Source organism: Verruconis gallopava, assembly GCF_000836295.1.
Source record: "Verruconis gallopava strain CBS 43764 unplaced genomic scaffold supercont1.1, whole genome shotgun sequence".
Lineage (NCBI taxonomy): Eukaryota > Fungi > Ascomycota > Dothideomycetes > Venturiales > Sympoventuriaceae > Verruconis > Verruconis gallopava.
Genome location: NW_015622137.1, coordinates 328,220 through 350,199, shown reverse-complemented (window position 1 = coordinate 350,199; position 21,980 = coordinate 328,220). Strand labels below are relative to the sequence as shown.

General features: G+C 50.2%; 10 protein-coding genes across 10 annotated transcripts; 5 read left to right on the top strand and 5 right to left on the bottom strand.

Annotated features, from left to right (window-relative positions):
• Window positions 1-11: 11 nt before the first annotated feature.
• PV09_00137 (uncharacterized protein) lies at window positions 12-3,134 on the bottom strand. The gene is made up of 2 exons (XM_016352821.1): window positions 2,575-3,134; window positions 12-2,504 (listed from the first exon to the last, which is right to left on the bottom strand). The coding sequence occupies exons 1-2, from the start codon at window positions 2,580-2,582 to the stop codon at window positions 812-814; spliced, it is 1,701 nt and encodes a 566-aa protein (XP_016219078.1). The 5' UTR covers window positions 2,583-3,134; the 3' UTR covers window positions 12-811.
• Window positions 3,135-4,435: 1,301 nt separating this feature from the next.
• PV09_00136 (uncharacterized protein) lies at window positions 4,436-7,155 on the bottom strand. The gene is made up of 2 exons (XM_016352820.1): window positions 6,586-7,155; window positions 4,436-6,528 (listed from the first exon to the last, which is right to left on the bottom strand). Exons 1-2 carry the CDS (start codon window positions 7,030-7,032, stop codon window positions 5,506-5,508), a joined length of 1,470 nt encoding a protein of 489 aa, XP_016219077.1. The 5' UTR covers window positions 7,033-7,155; the 3' UTR covers window positions 4,436-5,505.
• Window positions 7,156-7,245: 90 nt separating this feature from the next.
• PV09_00135 (uncharacterized protein) lies at window positions 7,246-7,981 on the top strand. Its single transcript, XM_016352819.1, has 3 exons — window positions 7,246-7,289; window positions 7,342-7,432; window positions 7,488-7,981. Exons 2-3 carry the CDS (start codon window positions 7,347-7,349, stop codon window positions 7,654-7,656), a joined length of 255 nt encoding a protein of 84 aa, XP_016219076.1. The 5' UTR covers window positions 7,246-7,289; window positions 7,342-7,346; the 3' UTR covers window positions 7,657-7,981.
• Window positions 7,982-8,107: 126 nt separating this feature from the next.
• Window positions 8,108-10,902, top strand: PV09_00134 (uncharacterized protein). The gene is made up of 5 exons (XM_016352818.1): window positions 8,108-8,385; window positions 8,465-8,609; window positions 8,671-8,762; window positions 8,818-9,256; window positions 9,312-10,902. Exons 1-5 carry the CDS (start codon window positions 8,235-8,237, stop codon window positions 9,430-9,432), a joined length of 948 nt encoding a protein of 315 aa, XP_016219075.1. The 5' UTR covers window positions 8,108-8,234; the 3' UTR covers window positions 9,433-10,902.
• Window positions 10,903-12,082: 1,180 nt separating this feature from the next.
• Window positions 12,083-13,584, bottom strand: PV09_00133 (uncharacterized protein). The gene is made up of 5 exons (XM_016352817.1): window positions 13,561-13,584; window positions 13,241-13,406; window positions 13,096-13,171; window positions 12,471-13,031; window positions 12,083-12,411 (listed from the first exon to the last, which is right to left on the bottom strand). The coding sequence occupies exons 2-5, from the start codon at window positions 13,280-13,282 to the stop codon at window positions 12,284-12,286; spliced, it is 807 nt and encodes a 268-aa protein (XP_016219074.1). The 5' UTR covers window positions 13,283-13,406; window positions 13,561-13,584; the 3' UTR covers window positions 12,083-12,283.
• Window positions 13,533-15,105, bottom strand: PV09_00132 (uncharacterized protein). The gene has a single exon (XM_016352816.1). It carries the CDS (start codon window positions 14,941-14,943, stop codon window positions 13,768-13,770), a length of 1,176 nt encoding a protein of 391 aa, XP_016219073.1. The 5' UTR covers window positions 14,944-15,105; the 3' UTR covers window positions 13,533-13,767.
• Window positions 15,106-15,343: 238 nt separating this feature from the next.
• Window positions 15,344-17,486, top strand: PV09_00131 (uncharacterized protein). The gene is made up of 2 exons (XM_016352815.1): window positions 15,344-16,543; window positions 16,593-17,486. Exons 1-2 carry the CDS (start codon window positions 15,425-15,427, stop codon window positions 17,199-17,201), a joined length of 1,728 nt encoding a protein of 575 aa, XP_016219072.1. The 5' UTR covers window positions 15,344-15,424; the 3' UTR covers window positions 17,202-17,486.
• A 268-nt stretch (window positions 17,487-17,754) lies between these two features.
• Window positions 17,755-19,724, top strand: PV09_00130 (uncharacterized protein). Its single transcript, XM_016352814.1, has 4 exons — window positions 17,755-18,330; window positions 18,380-18,773; window positions 18,835-19,274; window positions 19,333-19,724. The coding sequence occupies exons 1-4, from the start codon at window positions 17,861-17,863 to the stop codon at window positions 19,475-19,477; spliced, it is 1,449 nt and encodes a 482-aa protein (XP_016219071.1). The 5' UTR covers window positions 17,755-17,860; the 3' UTR covers window positions 19,478-19,724.
• An 86-nt stretch (window positions 19,725-19,810) lies between these two features.
• PV09_00129 (uncharacterized protein) lies at window positions 19,811-20,804 on the top strand. Its single transcript, XM_016352813.1, has 2 exons — window positions 19,811-20,295; window positions 20,363-20,804. The coding sequence occupies exons 1-2, from the start codon at window positions 20,028-20,030 to the stop codon at window positions 20,563-20,565; spliced, it is 471 nt and encodes a 156-aa protein (XP_016219070.1). The 5' UTR covers window positions 19,811-20,027; the 3' UTR covers window positions 20,566-20,804.
• Window positions 20,805-20,936: 132 nt separating this feature from the next.
• Window positions 20,937-21,656, bottom strand: PV09_00128 (uncharacterized protein; the record flags this gene model as incomplete). The annotated part of the gene is made up of 2 exons (XM_016352812.1): window positions 20,937-21,117; window positions 21,173-21,656. 2 exons carry the CDS (start codon window positions 21,654-21,656, stop codon window positions 21,008-21,010), a joined length of 594 nt encoding a protein of 197 aa, XP_016219069.1. The 3' UTR covers window positions 20,937-21,007.
• Between the last annotated feature and the right edge of the window lie 324 nt (window positions 21,657-21,980).

Here is a 21,980-nt window from a genome sequence, read left to right as displayed (position 1 = left end):
GTGACGCCCAAGTTCAGAGGCGAGTTACGAAGTAACAAAGAAGTCAAGAAATGTGCTACCAAAGTGTGTTATCATCCATTCTCGCTTCCGTCGTACTTTACATCTGCCCTCTTAGTAGTACATTATCAAAGCTCAGCGAAGCCTACCAGTCTTTATAAAGCTCTCCTGCCGCGCTCTGCTTCCCAAGTCCATTCGCCAGTCTCAAACTCTTCTAATGCCCTAAGAAACCGGCGAATTGTATACGCATAAACATGACTGCTCATAGGCTCAACTTCTGCGCCGCCGCTGTGCTCGCCCGGACTAGCCACATATGCTGCCGTGTGGTGTGAATGACAATGGTTAAAAAGAGATCAAAACGCCCGCGGTATGCCCGCGCAACCGGCCCGAGAATAAAAGCAACTGCGCCCGCCAATCACTTGTCTATGAGAGCAGGAGAGGAAGATACAAAACACTATATCCAATACTGGTACAGGCACCATTCGCTCGGCTTGCTCGCGTGGTGATTGACAATGAGACTCAATTGAATCGAATAGAGGCGACAATTGCCGATTACGGTAGCTGCGTCGTGGTTCGCAGAACGAATGGAGGAATAAAATCAAGAGGGCGAGATAGAAGAATGACGCCAAGCTGGATGCCGTTATTACAAAGGTGTATGTAGGTAGTGTGCTTGCTGTGTATTTAGCGCACATGCATATACTAGAGTGCGTGTATATGTGTGCGTTTACGTTTCGTTCGCATGTTCGTGCTTTGTGTGGTGTTCTTATTGATGCCTGCCAGCGTCCCCATCGTCGGACCAGCGACCAGTTGCGTGTTATATTTCTACCGTCTTCATATCACCCATGTCGCCAATGCCCGAGTCAACCTTGCTCGTTTTACGTTCCGAGGCGGCGGATGCCTTCTCGCTAGTATTATCCGCAGCTGACTTCGTACCAACGCTCTCATTCTCTTTGTTTTTTGCAGTCAAAGTTCCGTTCGCCTCCGGAGCTGATGTCGAGGTTGCTTCAGGCAGCTCACCACTTTGCCGAGGTGTGTCTACAGAGACAAGCTTGCTATCGACTGGATTGGGTGGAGTTGCCTGCTTTAGTGTCTCCGAGTTCGTCTCGATTGTGAGAGGAGAAGACGCTTCTTCGGTCACCCTGGCAAGCGGACTTGAGATCATAGGTCGCAGGGGGCTTGAGCCAACAGGTGCCTTCCCACCAAATCGGTGAGGTGAGCGCCCGCGTTCCTTGTCGGATGTGGCCGAGATGGGGCTAGCGTATGGTGAAGAATCTGACATAAAAGCACCGCTGCCGACACTGGAGTTGATCTTCAGGCCGCCGCGCCCTGGGCCACGCCGTGCTTGGGTGCTGGGCCGACGCCCGTACTTCTGATCGCAGCGCCAGCGGAGAATCTCCATGTAGGGCGGGTCAGCGTTCTTGAACGGTTTGAACCGCAGCTCGTTGTTCTCCTCATCGACGATGATCTTATCACCTGCGCTAAAGTCGTCGGCCACGTTTGCGAGGAAGACGGCCCACGAACGGGCCACGACGAACTTGGTGTCATAATCACGGCCACACAGGATAACCTGTCCCCATTTGCCCATGGGTCCCGGTGCCAGGTCAACAGCGATCAGATTTCCGCCCCAGTCGCGGGCGAGCGGGATCCATGCGGGGTGTGTGTAGACGCGCTGTACAGCGTTGGGGGGTTGCGATTGCTGGCGCTCCTGTAGCTGCTCTCGCCATAACGCACCGCTGGCGCTCTGGCGCTCGATCGTGGGCACGACGGACGAACTGCTCGACGAGGCGCCCGCAAAAGCTTTGACGGGAATCGCTGCGGGAAGCATGTCCTCAGCCCTCTGGGCGAGATACTGCTCATTCACAGCACGCCAGTTGCACCACTCATCGTAGATCTCCTCACAGTCGAGCAGCATGCAGCCAAAGAAGATACCCGTGGGCCGACCACCATGTTCCTGCCCATCATGTACCATGAGCGACTCCCTAACATCCAAGGGCAGCGTGCAGTCAAGCTGGTGCTCGAGCTCGTTGATGTCGTTATTGGTAGCGCCCTCACAAAGGTTTTCGTAAAGCTCGGCGTAATTATCGCGCACCCATCGGTCAATGCGTTTCCACGAGTGTGCTACGGGCGGCGGCGGAGGCAGGCCGTCGTTGAAATTCTGCATCTGGATCTCGGTCGCTGGCTGTTTCTCAATTGAGCCCCGAGTGGAGGACCGTTCCGACGACTGGCGGCGCATGGCGGAGCGCATGCCGGGCGAATATGGAGAGCTGGGTGACATCCGACCATTGTTGGGAGAGGTGTGGCCGTTCACGGAGGCGGAGGACGATTGCGGAATGGCTTCATGGAGGTCGGTTCTCGATTCAATGGCGCTGGTTGCAATTGATGTGAGGGGGGCATGACGGCTCTGGGGTAAAGGGACATGCTGGCCTGTCCGATAAGGCGAGTCGTGTGAAGCATGCCTGTCGTTGGAGACGAGTGCTTGCCAAAAGTCCTTGAACATGCTGCCAACGCTGGGAGCAGACGACGCGTGTCAGCAAGGGGTAGAGTGGGGACAGTCAGGTCTATAGCAAAGGTACTTACGAAGCCATGGCGACAAGTTGAAAGCGTGTACAGCTGCTGCGCTGGGCTGGATTGGCAGTTGACTCAGGGTGAAGCAGCAGCACTTGTTGGGGATCTGGAAACTAAGCGAGTCGAGAGAACGGGGGAAAGGAGTGACGACAGGGTGAGGAAGCGACAGAAAGCGTGGGTGTTTGCTGGATTAGCTAGTAGAGCTCAGCATCTGGGAGGCAGAATGAGGCAGAGACCAAGAGAGATATCTCAAGGCTCGTCGTTCGAGGGCGGGAGGAAGAGACCAAGGTGGCCCTTGGCTGGAGGCGTGGTAGGATTTTGAGGAGGGTGCACCCGCGTCGGAAGGCGAGGGCGAGGGTGTGTTTACGGGTGGTAGGCTTGCGTGTTCCAAACGAGCGATGCTGGACGTCGAGTGCGAAGGTGGAAGTGGAAGTGGTTATGGATGCTGTAGCTGCTTGTCCATCGAAAAAAAGGACGGGCAAATTGGAGTCGTCACCCTTTCCACGGCCCAAAGAGATGGAAGTCGCGACCGTGCACGTTCAAGGAAGCAACGAGGATAAGGACTGTCCACAATAAGGGGAAAGAGCAAAGCGGAGCGCGCTTGTGTGGCTAAGTGGCTTTTCCCGTCTGCCCACCAGACCCAACAACCGCCCGTTCGCGCCCTGTGCTTGCAGCGCGATTATTTGGAGCGCGAGAAAAGGAACGTTAATTTATGTGACGCAGCCCTCGAAGCGTGCACAATGCCCGGGCAATCTCGCTGTGGCCGGCTCTCTTGCTTTTCGGTGTTCGACCGTGGCAACGATGGTGACGGCAACGACGACCACGACGACGGCGACGGCGACGAGTACGACTTTCCCCTGGCCCGTCTTTTCACGACCTCCCTCCCTCTAGCAAATAACCAATTGTTTTTTGGCCTGCCCACTCATCACATCCCGCCTCTATTGCAACCCCCCATCATCACTGCTACTCCGTCTTCAAAGAGGATTGTCGCGCATGAAGCCCATGAAGTACGTCCATACCTGGTACACACGCAGACAAGAACACACATGCGCACGCACGCTCCCGTTCCCAACCTATAAATGCGGCCGCTCATTTCTTCCGGCCTTTCGAGCTACTGTATGCGACATGCTGGTGCTGCGCCACAACCCGCGACAGGCGTCCCAAGAAGATCGTCCTGTCCATCCTCACCAAATCTGGCCTCCGTGGACCGTTATTTGCTCGTTCCATCTTTTGATTACTGCCTCTGCTTTCGTCCTCCCATCAATGATTCTCCTCAACCCCCCTCTCCCTCCCCTCCTACAGGGGATCCGCCCGGCCGCTGGCCGAACCGGGATGCCGCTGTTCTTTCGCGCCCCATCCAATCCGCATCGAATGTCCACCACTCACGTAACGTACACACGAGAAGATGAAAACGACGGACGCAAAAGTCGGCTATCAACTTTTTCCTCCGTTATCTACTCTCTGCTCTCTCTGCTCTCTCTCTCCCCTCTCCTTCTCTCCACTATGAACCTTAACCCCAGCTCACTCCGCCTCGTTCGCCACATCCGTTTCACCCATCCAGCGATTGTCTCCATTCATTTCTCCTTCACCCCACCTTTTACCGTTCTAATCTCTAAAGTTTGCCTTTTTTTTTATTCTTTCCCCCATTTCCCTAACGTGACTTCGCTTCCTTTGCATTAAGGTCCTCTAAATATTCTACGTCGAAGGGCACAGCAGGACCAAAGGCCCTGCCTGATCTGCGGTGTAACCCTGGTACAGGCTACTGCTATGGTTGAAGAAGCAGGGGCCCTGGGTGACAATTGAAGTTAAAGGCATTATTAGAAGAAAAGGAAAAAGAAGCCAAAAATTTCGATAGAACAAACGCCTGTCATAAAACGATTCGGCTGTGGCGGTTGGTTGCAGCATTAAGTTTTGCCACGTTTGCTGCTTAATAAAATGAGCCGCCCCAGTGGTAATTCCACGCGCCACGTGCTGTGTTGTTTGATACGGCCAGCGTTTTATTGGCACACCAACAATCGCAGAATCGATTGAAGAGGGTAGTCCAATGATATTTTCAGCTCGATTGCTTGCTCGATACCCTACTAGTACTCCACAGAAAAAAGCACACTATGGAAAATCGTTTACAATTCGCGCATGCGCCATTCCATGCTTCCTTGCCTCTCCCATAAAATAATCGTACATGAAGATAGCAGCGCTCTAAACACCATCCATGGACAACGCATCGAGGGAAAATTGACGTCCGGTATATCCTTTACGATCTCACCAGGGCATAACTGTGCACCTAGCTAAGGAAAGAGCAAAGGCAGCTAAGAGAAGGAGAAGAGAGGATAGTCAGGAAAGAACCTTGTGCTTCATGCGCTCAGTAACTCCAAGAATCGTCTGTAATCTTACTGGCCGAGATATGGAGGTCGAGATCGAGCTCGACCTCGTCCTCGGACATGGACGTATTTACGACGGCGCACTGGGGAACTGGCCGTAGAATGTGGTGTGAAATCTGTGACAGATCGCTGCGCAGAACTGAAGCGGAGACGCGGTGGTGAAGGCACGGAGGCGTTAGGGAAAATGCGGGCATCGTGGCCGCTGTGCATGAGATTCGCCCGCGACCTAGGTATGTCCGGGCTAGAATATGCGCGGTGATCAAAGTACGGGGAGGTATGTTGTTGTTTGTCGCCGAAAGGAGATGGTGAGCGTCGTGAATGTACTTGATAGCCCACGTCGAGCGGCTTGCCATGCTCAGCGTCGGGCGCGAACAGAGGATGCAGAGTCACAGGTGTTGTGCGGAAAGAGTTCGAAAGGCAGAGATCAAAGGCAGCTATTGGAAGATCCATCGTCTGCAAGGTCGTAGCGCTATCCCGCGGTGTATAAAGACGACAACCTTGCACCCGCTCGACATCGTACAGCCCGTCTACGCGACACTGGAAGCAATAACATACGTCAGCACGCTCACTTTCCATATTGGAAGTTGCCAAATACGCCGCCTCCACCAGGCGTAAGCGAGTTCTGATACTGGGACGGGCCCGGCGTCGACGCGAGGCCTGCAGCGTTGGTCAGTGGTGTGCTCGGCCCCTCTCGACTTATATACCCGCCCATACCGTTGGCCGCAGCGGCGGCGGCGGCAGCAGCAGAGTGGCCTTGCGCCGCGAGAACGAGCGCCTGAGTAGCCTGCGTTGCCGGGCCGCCAACGCCTGTTAGTCCCCACATCTGGCCGTTTACCTCCGCAGGCAGGCTGTTGTCGAAAATTTTCGCCTTCATCTGCCAAAAGACAGAACCTGTCAGCCAGGCGTCAGATCCGGCCTGGTGCTGCGTGCCGATGCGCTGGCAGCCAAGCTCATCTGCAAGATCTTGAAGTCCAGAGCGAGAGCCCATGCGATTGAGAATGTCGGTTGCCTGCGCATTGAGCACACCTCGACGGAGCAAGCCTTGCGCATGCCGAAGTAGGAACTTAACGTCCCAGATGTTGGGGAAGAAGATGCGAATGATCTCACGGTACTGCTCCTCGTCTGATGGCAACTTCCGCGCCCACATGATCTTAGCGAGATAGCCGAAGTCGTAGCCAGAATGGAAGGATATCCAGTGCACGTCGTCAGAGTATGCCAGGCCGGAAGTAATGAGCATGGACCCAAATTCCCTGACGTCGATACCAGCCGTCGCGTGCTTTTCAAAGTCGGAACCTGCCTTTTTCAACAACTGCAAAGATTCGTCGTTGTACATATCCTCCTCCGGCGAGAACTTGAAGTTGAATGTCCACGTGCATGGGCAGATTGTGATGTTGGAGGGATACGTTCCAGGCTTCAGATTTTGTATCTCCGTTGGAGCGACCTCTTTACCCTCGACGTTAAACAGTGTGATACCTAGCTGGATCATTCGGAGCATGTCGACGTTGGTTCGAAGCGTCTGATAGTGGTAGCTTGCTTTGCTCGGGAAGTCGCCCATCGGTCTTGCCACGATGCCCGGAAACTCGGTGTCCTGTTAGGTATTAGCACCTCCTTTCGACTGCGTATGATCGAGGTCGCCAGTACTGACCATGCTGATGTACGGATACTTCTCCACCAACTGCCTCAGCGCCTGCATCTCTTGCTTCAGGTTGTGCTTCCAGACGTCCCGTATCCTTGAATTGTTGCCTTTCGTAGAAAACGTATTTGCATTCGCAGCCTCATGTCCATGCTGCTGCTGTAATGCTGCGCCATGCGCAAAGCCGAGTTGTGCAGCTTGACTTGCCAGTCCTCCACTACTGTTCCCCAGCGCTGCGCTTACGTTGAAGCCGCCTGGGAGGCCCGCATTGGCTGTCTGCGGACCAAATAGATTTACGCCGCCATTGGGGCCCCCACTAAAGCCCGGGTGCGCACCAAGATTGTGCTGTAGACTCGCGGCTGGGTGTTGGAGATGTGATGCTTGTGGTATTGACTGGTGTGTGAAACCAGCGAAAGGGTTGGAGTTTTGATGCGGTCTGTACGTCCGCGCCTGCGACATCTTCTAACCTGTGATTGTCTTTTTAGAAGTGTTTTCTCAACAAGTTATGTCTCATGGCCGTGCGAAAAAGACGTGATTTTGTGCGGCGAGCTAACTTGCGGTGGTTGCTCAAGCGTAGATTGGTGTGTCGCGATCGCGGGAGCTGCAGGCGTTGCTCTGGCTTTCCTGGCCTAAAAGTCTTGGCATGGTGTCGCTCTCGACTTGCGGAGGTCACTTGTCGAACACATCTGCCAACAACTCCTAATCACAACCACAAGGTGAGTCTACATCGCTTAGAAGCTCCGGAAGCCAGGAAACTGACACAATCAGTCGTGATGGCACCTCCAAATTACACAGGTTTCGACCCCCAGAAGCTCGTTCGAGCGTCAGGTCCGAACTCCGCCGACCCATGGAAAAGATAGTAAGCTGCTTTTCTTCAGTCTTGTCCAGGCCAACAGGTGACTGACTATGAATAGCGAGGCGTGGAGATACACGGGTCCCTTCAGCACGCGGAACCGCTTCAGAGGGTCGTTCCCGGGTCTGGGAATCGGCGCGGGTGCTTTCGCCGTATATCTAGTGGTGGAGGCTCTGTTCTTCAAAGACGACCATGCGCATGGCAAGGAGCACGGAGAATCAGGGCATTAAGATGAGCTGGCCACGGCATTAGGGTCGCAAGCATGGCGTTATGCAATCTATCGAGGTGTTGGCAGCCACTAAGCTCTACGCTGCTTTGTACATATCCACGAGCTTTGTATCACAAGCGAAGAAATCAGAATACACCGTATGTCGAGCTTAGCATAGTTGTACGGCCCGAAAAAAACGATCTGGATTGCCGTAGATGTGTTGAAAGTCTGTGTATGCAATGGCTAGACATCTGAAAAGACGTTTAAGAAGCCGTTAAGCAACAGCACAGACATCGCCTTCCATCAATGGAATCATCAAATTTAAAACTTCGCATTCTCTTTCCAAACGTGCATCAGAAATACGTGCATTTTTATCAGTTGCCGCGACGTACATTTGCTTTCTCGCTAGTCGGTGTCGTCTTGGCACGCTGATGACGAACGGGGATCTTCAAAAGTAGCACAACCTCGAGCAACATCGTCATCCACCAAACATTCTTTCGGCCAGGCGCTTTCACGCGCTTGCAGCTCCCGGCCAGTATCTCCTATCACGCCATTAAGAACAAGCATGCAGAATTTCCCTCAATACACAGCTCTATCATTATGCCGCGCACTTTCCCTCCAGTCGACGGCAAAGATGCAACATCCCACACCCTTTCTCCCTCGCTGATAGAGTCTACTGCCGGCTTCACAGCAGGTCTGGTCGCCACTTTGGCCGTTCACCCTTTTGATGTCTTGAAAACTCGACTGCAATGTTAGTGAACTTTTTCTTGAAATCCATATCTCCACTTCCAAAGCAGTGGCGTGAGAGCGCTATTAACGTTTTCAACTAGTGGACACCTCGAGAGGGCAATGGGGGAACTCCGCAAGAATTCTCCAGCAGATTATTCATACGGAGGGTGGATACTCTGCACTCTATAGAGGCTTGATGCCAAACATGATCGGAAATTCCGTATCTTGGGCATTGTATTTTTTATGGTACTGCTTCAACCTTACTCGGTCCACGTGACTGAAGAGCCTTCACTAACATGAACGATAGGTACCGTAATCTCAAAGATCTCATTGCAACGTATCGTGGCCAAGGAGTCCAGTTGACTTCTGCTGATTACTTCGCTGCATCTGGGATTTCTGGTACGTGTCCCACCAGAGCGAGCCACCTTGGCCCAAAAGCTAATCGACTCGAAAGGTGTACTTACTTCCGTGTGCACAAACCCAATTTGGGTTATCAAAACGCGCATGCTCCAGACAGGGCGGAACTCTCCAAAGGCTTACCGAGGAATTTCGCATGGTATTGCCGAGATAGTGCGCACTGAGGGCATAAAAGGGTTCTGGCGAGGCTTGGTCCCCTCTCTCCTCGGAAACTCGCATGGGGCCGTTCAGTTTGCGGCCTACGAAAATTTAAAGAACAGAAGTCGATCAAAGTTGGGGCCTGGTCAGGAACTCAGCAACTGGGACTACCTAGTCTTAAGTGGCAGCTCCAAAATTTTTGCTGGCAGCATCACATATCCGTATCAGGTGGTAAGGTCAAGATTGCAAACCTACGAGGCTGGCTCAACGTATCGAGGAGCTGGAGATGCTGTCGTGCAGATATGGAGCAAAGAAGGTGTGAGAGGTTTTTACAAGGGGTGAGTTGAACTGCTTTCCTTAATTCACTGACATGTCTTTGCTAATTTTTGAAAGCCTATTGCCGAACATCATTCGTGTTTTGCCATCTACATGTGTTACTTTTCTCGTCTACGAGAACACAAAATATTACTTGCCGCGTCTTTACAATACCGCTGTGAAGATCGAGGTAGAGTAAGGATGTGCCATCTCTGCTTTAGCTGCACGTCTTTGGGATCATCGAGGAGCGGGGATTGTACCTATTTCGCGCCTCATGGCCCACTTCCACACAAAGTCAAACCTGCTTTATGTTATGCAAGGAGCAGAGGCGTAGATGTGGCATTTTGGTTGCTCGGGACTGTTCTCCCGAAATGTCTCACCATTCTCCTATCACAGGCGCTAGGCCGCTCCATTGTCTCTAGCAGCAGTTGTGTTGAGCAATATACCCCTTGTTACGATGCATAACATATTGCTAAAGCAAGTGTCTAAAGTTTTTGGTCAGAGAGACAATCGCGACGTCGATCAACGCCGTGTGTTTCCGCATCGCACTAACGACGCATTTTTTCGAGGAAGTCCTCTGCTCCTGAGCTCCTGAGTAGGAGGAATGCTGGTTAAAATGCTGACGCACAGCTAACACAGAGGAATTCCCAGTCGTCATTGGAGAACCAAGTGCTGCAACTGTCACAACACACCCAAAAATTTGTCAATAGAATTACGACAGCTGGACTTAGCCATCTATTGATATGGTACTGCTATCACGACATTGTTCCATGTAATGACAATGGTAGACATTGGTACCTTGAACTTCCTAGGGACGAAATGCTCGGCTAGATACGTCTCGGATTTGAGATTGCACAAGCAAAGTCCAAAACAACAATCGCCAACTGCCTTGGCGTCTTCAAGAGGCTATCAAAGAGCTGGGGGTTGATGATCGGATAGTAGCCTCCAAGTCAACGCGACTGAGCAACGAAAAGGACATGAGACAGCACGAGATGATTGCTCTACGGTTTATCTACATTTCAAGTTACCTGGTCGCGGGGGAGAAACTCGAAGCAGATAGATATCTAGTCACGTGCTGGCTTCCGATACCAAAGACTGTTTGGGCTGATTGGCAGGCACAAGTGTTGGATTGGATCGAGAACTACATGGAAGTCGTGATACGGCCGGCCATTGACTACAATCAGAATGTCTCACGTATGGAATGTTTAGCACATCTGGCAACTCGGAAACACATCCGTGCAATGTTCAGACGTATCTGTCCATATCAAAGAGAATCACCTCTGCCTTCATCAAGCACTTACTACGATCCGATGGATTCAAGCAAACGAACTTATTGCAAAACGCGAAAATATGCTGTCATCAGAAGGCACATTGGTTTGGAGGCTATCTTGGCCCGAATCCGCGGACCTCCTCTTCACCATACGTGCCCATTAATGATCATGAGCGACGTAGGAAATCAGCACCGGCCCTGCATAATGACGAAAACATGTTGTTGGATCTGCGGGAGGAAATGGACAGCATGCGAGCGGATATTGAGCTCAAAAGTGTGCATTGCAAGCTTGATGAGAATGGACCAAAAGCGCATGTTCTCATGAAGCTGACGAAGCAACAAGAAGGACTTGCATCACGCGCTCGCATACATTTAAAAAAAAAAAAAAAAAAAAAAAAAAAAAAAAAAAAAAAAAAAAAACTCTTACAGAGATATGGACCTTAACTCTCACGCCAGCTCTCCAGTTACTCAAGAAAACTTCAAGCAATCTCACCCTAAATATCATGGTGCACGGTTACCGAGAAAATTTTCCAACCTTTTTGTTTCCAAGGCTTCGAGGAGCACACCCAATCTTTGTAGACATGATATACGTTCTGGCAGTAATAATGAAACTGGTTCGCAGGAGGAGGATGAGAAGTGCCGTGATTCTGGAGAGACTGCAGCTGAGCAGCGAATTTTCAGCTTTTCTTCGACAGGAAATGAGTTGCCTACACCAGTGCAGGGCTCGCCTTTCCTTGCCGACCGTCAAGTGTTCACAACTAGGTCCTCGATACAGTTATCAGACCTAGTTGACATCTATCATTCTGGAGATGAAACGAGCCCTGGAGATATGTATCGACCTCACAACTTGGTAAAGCCCTCAACAGGAGATCTACCTCGACGAGTTGCCTTACACGTAGCCCGCACCGATTTCCAGCAAGACGAAACCGAGAGGGTTCAAATGAACAATTTACAATGTTGCATTGGTCCAAATGTTAGGGACGAACGGACCAGCAACTGCAATATTTCCAATGGCATATCTCACAAAAATACAGCGTTTAGCCCGCGTAGCACAAATAGATCAATGAAGATTGATACTGGAACAGTGATCCCAGCAGAAGGCCCGCCTATGCCTGAACTTCCAGAGAAGTCGAGATTCAGAGTTTCCAGTGTCATATATCATGATGGCAATGATATCTCGCAATCTCAGTCAGCTCCGCTTGTTAATGATAACCTGCCCGCGCGTTCTTTATCTTGAGCGAACATATAAAAAAAGGGATGAGCGGCGGGCAGAGGACCAAAAGAAAGGCAGTCTAGGGATCGTCAAGTCTGCATCATTAGGTTTTGGAGACAGCTGGGTGCTCTTGTATTTGAGTTAGCTGGTCACAATATGTCAATGATGTGGCTTAGCTAATGTCAACAGTAAGAGACATGAGCAGCGGCGTATTGAGATGAAGTAGTTGATCAACTTTGGGAAGCAGGCTGACGGACTAAGACAAGATGTGATGTTATATCTACCTATGCGCATTTTACATTCTCTTGGTAGCTCAGCTGTGTGCGCCAGTCAGCTTCAACTAATATGCTGAGGTCTATTTAAGACCTCATTCCAAGAAACTTCATATCTCCTTCACCTCGGTTCAACGCGTCCATGATTTCACACCATGCGTTAAGAAAACGGCTGGGTGGTTTCTTGTGTTCATCAAGTCCGTCATGAATCGTGCACGCTTCACGATGTGGGGTTTTCGCATCACTCATACACGTATTCGTGTTAATTCCACATAGCCATTATCTTCACCAAGACCTAATCTTCGTTTTCGCTGCTTATGTAGTAGAAAGTAGAGCCCTTGCTTTCGAGCGCACGCGTATCGATACTGCTATTGTTCGGCGCGCTCGTACCATCGTTGTTTAAGAGTCCAAGCGTGCGAGGTACTTTCTCCTAGTCTCTTAGTAAATACATCATGAGCAGGAAAAGGGAAATATGTGCGTACGTGTTGCTGTTTCTTTAAAGATTTCGTCATGACCTTTCGTGGCTAAGTGCATGGCGAGATCTGTGTCCTCACCTCTGATATTGACATACGCGTTGACGCTCGTAGTGGTTAGATTGGTATTCTCTTCGTTCTCATCCTTGATCATCTCGTGGCTGCGCTTGTGCAACGTCTCTAGCAAGCCCGAAGAAGGCGACAGAGTCGCACGTGGAAGGCCTCTACTGCTCTTACCAAAGAATCTATCCGGTTTCAATTCTGTAAAGGAATGACAGTGAGCAGAAAGTTTTGGTGTTCCATGAGGCTCACGTTTCTCGAGCTTGACGTAAGTGTCATCGTCGTCATCGTCAATCAGGTTGACGTGGTGAGGCTCCTGACCGTCCTTTCCAAACGCCAGTCGCTTCGCTGATGGAGCTGACAAGCACTTAGAGGTTTTACGAGAGGCGTGTGTCGTGGCAGAGCTAAAAGAGGAAGAATTTTTGCTACTGTTGTTCCGAACCTGCTTTCGAAGCGCAGTGATTTGTTGGTTTAGTGCTGAGGCACTCGGAGCTCGACCTAGATAAGTTGCTGAAGTTGACGGAGTATTAGCTCGCTAAAGCAGTTTTTTGGAGACAGACGGCACGGTACTTACGCCATGCTGCGATGATGCTATTGATATCCTTGTTCCAGTTCTTATCCTGACCAGAACCAATAAGGGCCAAGAGAAGCTGGGAGGGAAGAGGTTAGTCATTCACGCACGAGAATATTGCATAGGAACATCTAGGGCAGTCCATTACTTGAAAATGAGCTTCTTGGTTCCAGGTGATTCCACGGGGCATATTTTCGGTGTGGTGGTGTTCGACAAGGATATAGAAAGGCTGGATTGGCAAGTAAGGTGAGCAAGAAGTGTTCTAATGCTCTCTGGACAGAGAGCCAACAAGGTGTAGATGTATGAATTGACAACTTTAGAAGATTAGACAAGATAATAAAGTATGGAAGTAGAAATGCAAACACTAGTGAGAACAATCGGGTAGTAAAAGTCCAATAAGTCAATCATCTTAACTAGATTGATAGATGAAATCTTCATAGGGGTAAATAACATGTAAAGTGGCCTCACCTAGTCTTGAAAAAGCGATCAGTTTAGTCTTAGGATCTACCTAAGGTCATAGTAGAGCGAAATAAGAGTACCACCGGAAGGAATGTCAACCACTTCCTTAGCGATTTGGCTTATGGAGGAATTTAGACCATCAGCCATATCAACCTCATGTTTAACGGCTTGTGTAACTTGTCAGTAATATTGTCGGGACGAACAAATCTTTTTACTTTAAACTGCGACAGTCTCTCCAATGTCACATAACCCTATTTCCTCCCCCCATTTCAAGCCTGCCTCTCTTGCTTTTTCTTCAAACCTTCTTGGTGGAAGCGTGACCTCCTCATACTGTCCGCTAATCCCTCCGCGGATAGTACCGTAGTGCATACCAATTGATTTTTTACTTTTGATATCTTGATGTATGCAAACTGCGTCTTCTGGCGCGCAATGTACTAATGACATGAATGTCCTTGGCAAAAAACACCCGATTGGTAGCAAGGCAAGGTCAAATGGTCCGTATAACTCGCCTATCTCTTCAAATGCGGGACATCGCGGAAGTGACTTTTCGTTAGTATTGAGATCTTCTTTCGTGATAGACCGATAACCCGTATCGCCTGCGAAAAACAGATTTTTCCTGTTTCCATCTGAGATGTTTTGCACCACCCAAGAGCACCACAGAGTGCAATTTCTGTCGGAAGGAGTCCTTGCTGAGGTGTGCTGTGCTGGTGTGCAGACGATCTTTGCGGAACCGACGCCATCAACAGTGGCCTCAATCTCGTCCCACCAATCGAGTTCTGTGACTTGATCCGCAGGTATTCCACATGACACGAACCAGCTTTTATTATTCAGACCACAGAGGAAGTGCACAGCATTCGTCCTACGTGCATACAACGTCCTAATTGCGTCCACATCTAAATGGTCGTAGTGATTGTGCGATATTAGAACAAGATCGACATCTGGTACATCCTCTAATGCGCATGGCAGCGGACTGAACCTTTTTGGACCTATGCGTGCCCACGGACCCATCTGGGTAGCAAACACAGGGTCAAGCAATATTCTCAATCCTCTCTTGGCTCCGTCCGCTACGGGTAGCTCAGCCAAAAAGCTGGCATGTCCAAACCACGTGGCACGAAGTTTGTCTTGCTGATCGAATCCCCAGTTCGGGGTTCTGATCTTGACCAGCTCATCACGTGTGGACGGAACTGGCACATAGTTCTTCTTCTCATTCCCCCAGCCAAATCGCGTAGCGAGGAGGCTCATGACTGAGGGAGAGGCAGCTTTTGCTGAGGGCCATGGGTTTCTGAATGAAGTAGGAGGGCTATTGACATGATGGTCCGGAGCTCCTAAGTACTTTCGTCGGCTGAGCAGCTTCACACTCGTGGACGGAGGGGGATTCGAAGAAAATGACATATTAATCTGATCGGTGCAAATGTTCACACAGGTCGGCACATTCTTGGACTTATATGAGGATATAGGAGCAACTTCATGATGTCAAAAGCTGGACTAGCATACGCGGACCAAGCGCTCGTGCTGGTGCATTTTGGTCGGACGAATTGATAACTCCGATGGCTGACCTCGGTGCCTTGAAGGCTATCGTATAGACGGCCACATCAGTTAAGACTGTTGATACTTGATCAACGGTGTGAATGCCTTAAGCTACAGATTGCAAATTCCTTGGTTGATACAATCGTTGACGTCAATCAACGGTGAAGCCGACTCGGGTTAATAAAACCTCGACAGAGCTTGAAGCCTGAGGCATCAAAAGATTTATTTGATGGTCATACCATCATGCAGGAGAAAGCTCAAGAAACTGTTGGATCCGCGTTCCACTCTTTCATCGCAATGTACTTTAGATAATTATCTCCTTGTCACATCCATCTCAAATATCACAATGTTAATCGCGCGGTCATTATTGCGAACGACACGCGTATGCGTCGTTCGTACTGCTTCCACAAGGCCAGTGCTAGCATCCAATACATCGCTATGGCTTCGATACAAGAGTGATTCTTCGTTTCCATCAAAGCCTGGAAACTCAGATTCAACGTTCAAGTCCCCGCAGGAGTTGCAGTACGACCCTGTAAAAAGATTGAACCGACAACAGGCGAAGCAAGACGCATCATCAGAGAAGCCGGCGGAATTTGATGAAGGCGCTGCACCATCAAAGGGCGCTACTTTAGAAGGCCAACGCCAATCCGAAGGATCGGGCCATACAGAACCACGAGCAAGCGTAGATACATCGTCCAAATCAGTTGGTGGAAGCGAGACTCCAGAAGCTCCCCAACGACCTTCGCAGCCACTGCCTGACTTACGACACGGTATACCCTCAACATTTGCAGAGGAGTTCCTAAACAAATCGGCCGCTTCCACTCAGGGAGAAGCAGATTCAGCTGGCCAGCATCGCATCAATCTTGACGATGAGGCGAGACATGAGCGCTCTTCAGGGTTTGGAGATGGTGCTGAAAGAGAACAAGGTGAGCTGCCAAAATCAGCGTATCAAACATCGATCGACAAGCGAAGAGATGCCATGGCCAAATGGTTCTATATCGCTTTTGGTGTACTTCTGACAACCGGAAGCATATACCTGGGCCGGAACTGGGATACAAAAGAAGAAGAGGAGGCACATCCAGAAGCACCATCAGGATGGACCTTACCTCTCTTCTGGGAGCGCATCAAGGCGCGGATGAACAGTCAGCGAAGCTACTACACCGAGCCGACCTTTCCCAAGCTGTTGCCGGAGATGAATCCCCCTCCTCCATATACGCTCGTGTTAAGTCTGGAGGACATGTTGATCCATAGTGAATGGACTCGAGAACACGGATGGCGCACGGCAAAGCGACCTGGGTTAGATTATTTCCTTGGTTACCTGAGCCAGTACTATGAACTTGTCCTGTTTACGACCATGCCAATGGCGTATGCAGATCAAATTGTGAAGAAGTTGGATCCGTACCATTTCATGACATGGCCGCTCTTCCGCGAGGCCACTCGCTATGAGAATGGTCAATATGTCAAAGTACGTACTAAATCTTTACACTGATTACTTCGCTAACATATCCAAATAGGATCTATCTTACCTCAACCGACCGCTATCGAAGACGATCATCATCGACACAAAGAAAGAGCATGTCAAGAACCAACCAGAAAACGCAATTATTTTGAAACCATGGACCGGTGATCCGAAGGACAAAGAACTAGTAGAACTCATTCCCTACTTGGAGCATATCGCTGCCATCGGCGTTCCAGACGTTCGTGCGAGTTTGAAGGCATTCGAGGGAAAGCACATTCCTACAGAATTCGCCGCTCGACTAGAACGATCCAGAGCAGAGTTCAACAAACAACTCGAAGAAGAGCGAGCCAAAAAAAGTAAGCGCTCCGCAGGAAGCTTCATCAGCAACATGCTAGGCTTGAAGCCTCAAGGCGGCATGACCTATGATGGCCAAACCAGGGTCGCGGACGAGCTGGCTCAAGGCAAAATGCTCGCTGATCAAATTCGCGAGAATGGTATTAGACAGTACCAGCGCATTGAAAAGGAAATTAGGGAGAATGGCGAAAAGTGGCTGGCGGAGGAGAAGGAGCTCGAAAAGAAGATGATGGCTGAGCAGATGAAGTCGTGGCAAAAGGGATGGTTCGGCTTTGGAGGTTCAAGCAGTGAGAAGTCGACTGGTGCTTAAGCACATAGCATGGGCGAGATGATAACCTTTCCACTCTTCATAATATGTATAAACATCTAGGTTTGACGACGGGTTAACACACAGCGGCGCCAAGAATACCCGCACTTGCTTGTGCTATAGAGGCCTCTCTCGACCTGTTTGAGGAACATTGGGTTGCATAGCGTCGTGTATAAAAATGTTATTTTCTACGAGTGCTCCTTGCTAGTTGCATAGCAATTTTAATTTACACATTATGTGCGATGTCAACAACATACGTATTACAATGTGCATAGCTGTTGGCGGGTGACAATGCTGAAGTAGCAACTTTTGAATTTCACGGATCTTTCTGCAAAAAATAAAACTCTACAACGAGTAGCTAGACAGACAAACGTCGTTTTAAATTTTAAAATTCGTTGTTTAGCCCTCGTGGCGAGCAGGAGTTTTCTGCGAATTCCGCACCTGGATGGCGACGTTGCCGGACAAAGTCCCGAAGTTTGAAACCCTTCCGCCTTCGGGCTCTCCACATGCCTACCTTGGAATATCAGCTACTTGGAGTAGAAAGAACTAGGAGGCGGGGAAATTCTGCAGGGCACATGTATAAAGAATGGAAGGATTCGCGGTGACCGTCCCCTTTTGTCAATCCGTAAACCTCTGTCAATTCCTGTTCACCTTGATTCAAGATGTCTAGCAACGTTAGTAGCACAGCGAACTACGTTGTTCCTTTGCTCCTCAACGGCAAAGAAGTAACAACTTCTTCAACCTTTGACGTGACATCTCCAAGTACAGGACAAAAACTTTGGCCCTGCTCATCTGCCTCCAAAGAAGATGCCTTGGCTGCCATTCAAGCTGCAGAAAAGGCCCTCCCAGCTTGGGCCAAAACAAAGCCAGCTCAACGCAGGGACATCATACTGAAGGCAGCTGATCTTCTCGCAGTGAGGAAGGATGAGAGCTTAAAATACATGTGCGAGGAGACAGGCGCAGATGAGACCTTCTTTGAGGTGATATTCGACATGACCTTGGAGATGCTTAAAGACGTAGCCGGCCGCATTGCTGTGGCTCTTCAAGGAGAGATCCCGATATGTCGACAGGAAGGAACAAGTGCGCTGCTCCTCAAGGAGCCATACGGTGTCAACTTTAGTATTGCTCCGTGGTAAGCAAATCGAATCTCGAATCTATGCACGAGCTAAGAGCAAGGCAAGGAATGCGCCATACGTGCTGGGTATGCGTGCTATCATATATCCCGTCGCTGCGGGGAACACCGTGGTGTTCAAGGGATCAGAACTCTCACCACGCTGCTTCTGGGTATTGGGACGAGTGCTGACTGATGCTGGGCTGCCGGACGGAGTACTCAACACGATTTACCATCGACCGCAGGATGCTGCGGAGATCACGCAGACAATCATCGAGCATCGTGCAGTACAGAAGATAAACTTCACTGGTAGCACTGCTATAGGAAGTATTATCGCTGGTCTGGCTGGTAGGAACCTAAAGCCAGTGGTTATGGAACTCGGAGGCAAGGCTAGCGCAATTGTGCTTGACGACGCAAACTTGGAGACCGCGGCTAGGGAGTGTGCTTTGGGTGCATTCTTGCATGTAAGAATCCTTCCATCTGTGCGCTACAATCAACAATAGTGTAGGTTCTGACAAGCTCTAGACCGGTCAAATATGCATGTCTACGGAGCGGATTCTTGTCCAGAAGACAATTTTGCCCGCATTTCGCGATGCGCTGCGGCAGGCTATCAGTACCATTTTCCCAGCTTCAAAGCCAGGTGTGACAGTTACGGCTGCCGCCGTGGAGAAGAATAAGCGTTTGATCAACGATGCCGTCTCGAAGGGTGCAAAGGTGATCCACGGTGACCCAAGCATTGAGGAATCTACAAAGACGAGGATGGCGCCGATCGTGGTCGAAGGTGTTTCGAAAGAAATGGACTTGTACTACACGGAGAGCTTCGGGCCAAGCGTTAGCTTGATTCCGTTCGAGACAGAGGAGGATGCTATCGAAGCAGCTAACGATACCGAGTATGGATTGAGCGGTGCAGTGTTCACAGAGAATCTCGCGAGAGGGCTAAGAGTGGCCAAGCAGATTGAATCGGGGTAAGTTTAAGCAGGCCGTCTAAACAAGCGAACACAGTGTAACAACGGACTTGGGTAGTGCCATTCACATCAATTCGATGAGCGTTCACGACGAAGCATCGCTCCCACATGGCGGAGCTAAGAAGTCTGGCTTTGGGCGATTCAACGCGACATGGGGACTGGCTGAGTTCTTGAGGACGAAGACAATCACATTCCAAGAGTGACCGCGTCTCTGAACCAAGAGCAGCCGTTCGTTAGCTCTACAGTGTGCTGGTAGGACTGTGCTCGAGGCTGGGAAGAAAGGATTCATAGTTAGCAAAGTCTCGAGAATGAGACGGACATGCGAACGATGTTGAACAGGCAAGCCTGGTGACTGCTGTACACTACTTACGATTCACGGACACTCCGAGCTTATCTGCGTCGATGAGCGAGGTGGCGTTCATTTAACCAATTGATTTCCGCAGTCGACAGCACGATACGCCCTAAGGATCACGTGCCGAGTGGAGTGACGCGGGTGCCAGGCTGGGAAACCCCGCAGATCTGGCGTTCTGTGACGTGAGACGTCGATCCGTCCGCACGGGAGGAATACCGTTACATTCCAGATTCCACCAAGAGCGGCCTGGATCTTGACGGCGGGATATCGCTGCGGCTTGCAGCAACACCTCTGCAGCTCAGCACACATCCAGCCTCGAAATCCAGTCGCATTCCTCTTGCACAAGCTGTCTGTCTTCGTCTCAATTCGACTGAGATCGATCCTTTCCCACATCAGGTGCAATGGGCTGCGGAGGCTCGAAAGAAAATAAGACGCCGGCGGACGCGGAGATCCAGCAGCCTGTCCGTAAGGTGCGTACCAACTTTAGCGACATCCACTACGACGAGCCTGCCTCGGGGCGACGCGACACCGTATACGCGCCATCCGAGATTCCGGAGTCGCGCAGACCGACCGAGATCCCAGAGGAGGGCCAAGCGTCGCCTCCGGCGGCCACGTTTGTTGGCACGGATGGTATGCTCAGTCCCGGATCGCCAGCCTCGCCCGCTGTAGGTACGCAAACAACCGATCCGATTGCGAAGACGTCGTGATGTTTAGGCTGCGGCTGAACACACGACAGGGCGAAGGCGGAGTTGGTACGAGAAATACAAAGAGATGACGAAGAATAAGAGCATTAGCGATGAGGATATGAAGAGAGTTCTTGGCATGAACAGAGCGGAACTTGAGCAATGGGCAAAGGACCGTCCGGGAATCGGGCCTAGGCAAGAGAGTCAATTTGCGGGTGACGTAGGATATATGGGCAGCGGCGGTGATTCAGGATGATGTGTGTACGACGTTAACTTTCCTCCAAGTAGCATGTCTTGTGGTTCATGATGTGGCATTTATTCTGTGCGGAGACGTTCAAACGTCTGCATTTATTGCGTTTTGGCGGTGAGGAACGAGTTTATGTACATACACGACGAGCTAATTTACGAACGCGTGACCTGTGCTAGATAGGTTATATTGTTCCTATTGCCGACGATGTCGCTTGCCGTTTGACCTTGGTTCGAATTCGAACTGCTTTGTTAACTCGTCATGTGCGACGTCAAAAATGATTCCTCATTAGCAGACTCAAATCGCTTAGCCCACAAGGCTAGTTGTGATGCAAGACAATCAAGGCGAAGAAGCACACCTCTCTATTATTTGATTACATGAAGAGACTGAATAATTTGCTTGACGAAGACTGCGATATCCTATGAACCATGTTTTATATCATAATAGCCGCCTACAATTTCGAAGGAAGCTTAGCATCTCCAGGGCGAACATCCTTCAACTCAGCAACATCCAAGGCCACAAGCGTTCGAGATACTGCATTATAGCCGGCAATTGTCAAAACTAAGGCATCTAGTGAGCACACTACAATGCCTTCTTGATTCGTACGTTTACTCACCAAGCTCGAGAATCTGTCGTTCGTCAAGCAATTTCCTGACCGCCTCGAACACTTCGTCTGGCACCTTTATATCCTTGGTCATGCAATCCGTAAACTTAAGCACTGCCCAATGCTCGCTCTTTAAACCCTTTTCACCATCCTTGCCGACATATCCAGGCAGGATTGTTCTCACAGTTTCCAAGCCTTCAGCACTTACACCGGCTTTCTCAAGAAGAGGTGCATGGTGCATCCATTCAAAGGCAACACCATTCAGAGCCCCTACTCGACACATGGCCAGTTCCATTATGTCCAGTGGCAGCGTGGATTGGTTCCTGATGGCGCCAAAGAACTCGAGGAAACCTTTGAACAAAGCCGGAGAGTGTGCTAGGGTCTGGTATAGCGGCCCAACCCCGTTTTTGTCCCCTGAGGCCTTCAGTCTAGATAGGAAATCCTTCACTTCCTGATCGGATGTCTCCGAAGGATTTCTTATATACTTCAGTCGCATTGTGAATATCTAGCGAACTTCGTCACGGGCGTGTAAAAAATTGTTTGCACGGATAGGCGTATTTCTCTGGGGTATACTTGAGTCCAAATCCAGTATCTACTGTACGCTTTCGTTGTGGACAAAGTGGCAGTATACGTCGCTCAACCTCGGCTCAACTGGGATCTTTTAGACAACCCCTCGAACACTGATCGCTTCGCAGACTTTTGACTGGGAAGACAATATTGTTGCATCGAAAAGCGTACCCTGTTAATGTGCGACTTGAACATTTGTTCGTATCACAACTTTTTCTCCATTGCATTGATACAAAGTCATGATCACAGTTCC

Coding starts and splice junctions, on each gene's coding strand:
- PV09_00136 (XM_016352820.1), bottom strand. CDS start 7,032: ATGTCGCAGGCGCGGACGTACAGACCGCATCAAAACTCCAACCCTTTC. Junction 6,529..6,585: donor AGTATCCGTACATCAGCATG/GTCAGTACTGGC, acceptor AATACCTAACAG/GACACCGAGTTTCCGGGCAT.
- PV09_00135 (XM_016352819.1), top strand. CDS start 7,347: ATGGCACCTCCAAATTACACAGGTTTCGACCCCCAGAAGCTCGTTCGA. Junction 7,433..7,487: donor GCCGACCCATGGAAAAGATA/GTAAGCTGCTTT, acceptor GACTATGAATAG/CGAGGCGTGGAGATACACGG.
- PV09_00134 (XM_016352818.1), top strand. CDS start 8,235: ATGCCGCGCACTTTCCCTCCAGTCGACGGCAAAGATGCAACATCCCAC. Junction 8,386..8,464: donor CTTGAAAACTCGACTGCAAT/GTTAGTGAACTT, acceptor GTTTTCAACTAG/TGGACACCTCGAGAGGGCAA. Junction 8,610..8,670: donor TGGGCATTGTATTTTTTATG/GTACTGCTTCAA, acceptor CATGAACGATAG/GTACCGTAATCTCAAAGATC.
- PV09_00133 (XM_016352817.1), bottom strand. CDS start 13,282: ATGCCCCGTGGAATCACCTGGAACCAAGAAGCTCATTTTCAA. Junction 13,172..13,240: donor ACCAAGAAGCTCATTTTCAA/GTAATGGACTGC, acceptor CTTCCCTCCCAG/CTTCTCTTGGCCCTTATTGG. Junction 12,412..12,470: donor CTTTAAAGAAACAGCAACAC/GTACGCACATAT, acceptor ACTAGGAGAAAG/TACCTCGCACGCTTGGACTC.
- PV09_00132 (XM_016352816.1), bottom strand. CDS start 14,943: ATGTCATTTTCTTCGAATCCCCCTCCGTCCACGAGTGTGAAGCTGCTC.
- PV09_00131 (XM_016352815.1), top strand. CDS start 15,425: ATGTTAATCGCGCGGTCATTATTGCGAACGACACGCGTATGCGTCGTT. Junction 16,544..16,592: donor AGAATGGTCAATATGTCAAA/GTACGTACTAAA, acceptor ATATCCAAATAG/GATCTATCTTACCTCAACCG.
- PV09_00130 (XM_016352814.1), top strand. CDS start 17,861: ATGTCTAGCAACGTTAGTAGCACAGCGAACTACGTTGTTCCTTTGCTC. Junction 18,774..18,834: donor CTTTGGGTGCATTCTTGCAT/GTAAGAATCCTT, acceptor GACAAGCTCTAG/ACCGGTCAAATATGCATGTC. Junction 19,275..19,332: donor GCCAAGCAGATTGAATCGGG/GTAAGTTTAAGC, acceptor GGACTTGGGTAG/TGCCATTCACATCAATTCGA.
- PV09_00129 (XM_016352813.1), top strand. CDS start 20,028: ATGGGCTGCGGAGGCTCGAAAGAAAATAAGACGCCGGCGGACGCGGAG. Junction 20,296..20,362: donor GCCAGCCTCGCCCGCTGTAG/GTACGCAAACAA, acceptor AACACACGACAG/GGCGAAGGCGGAGTTGGTAC.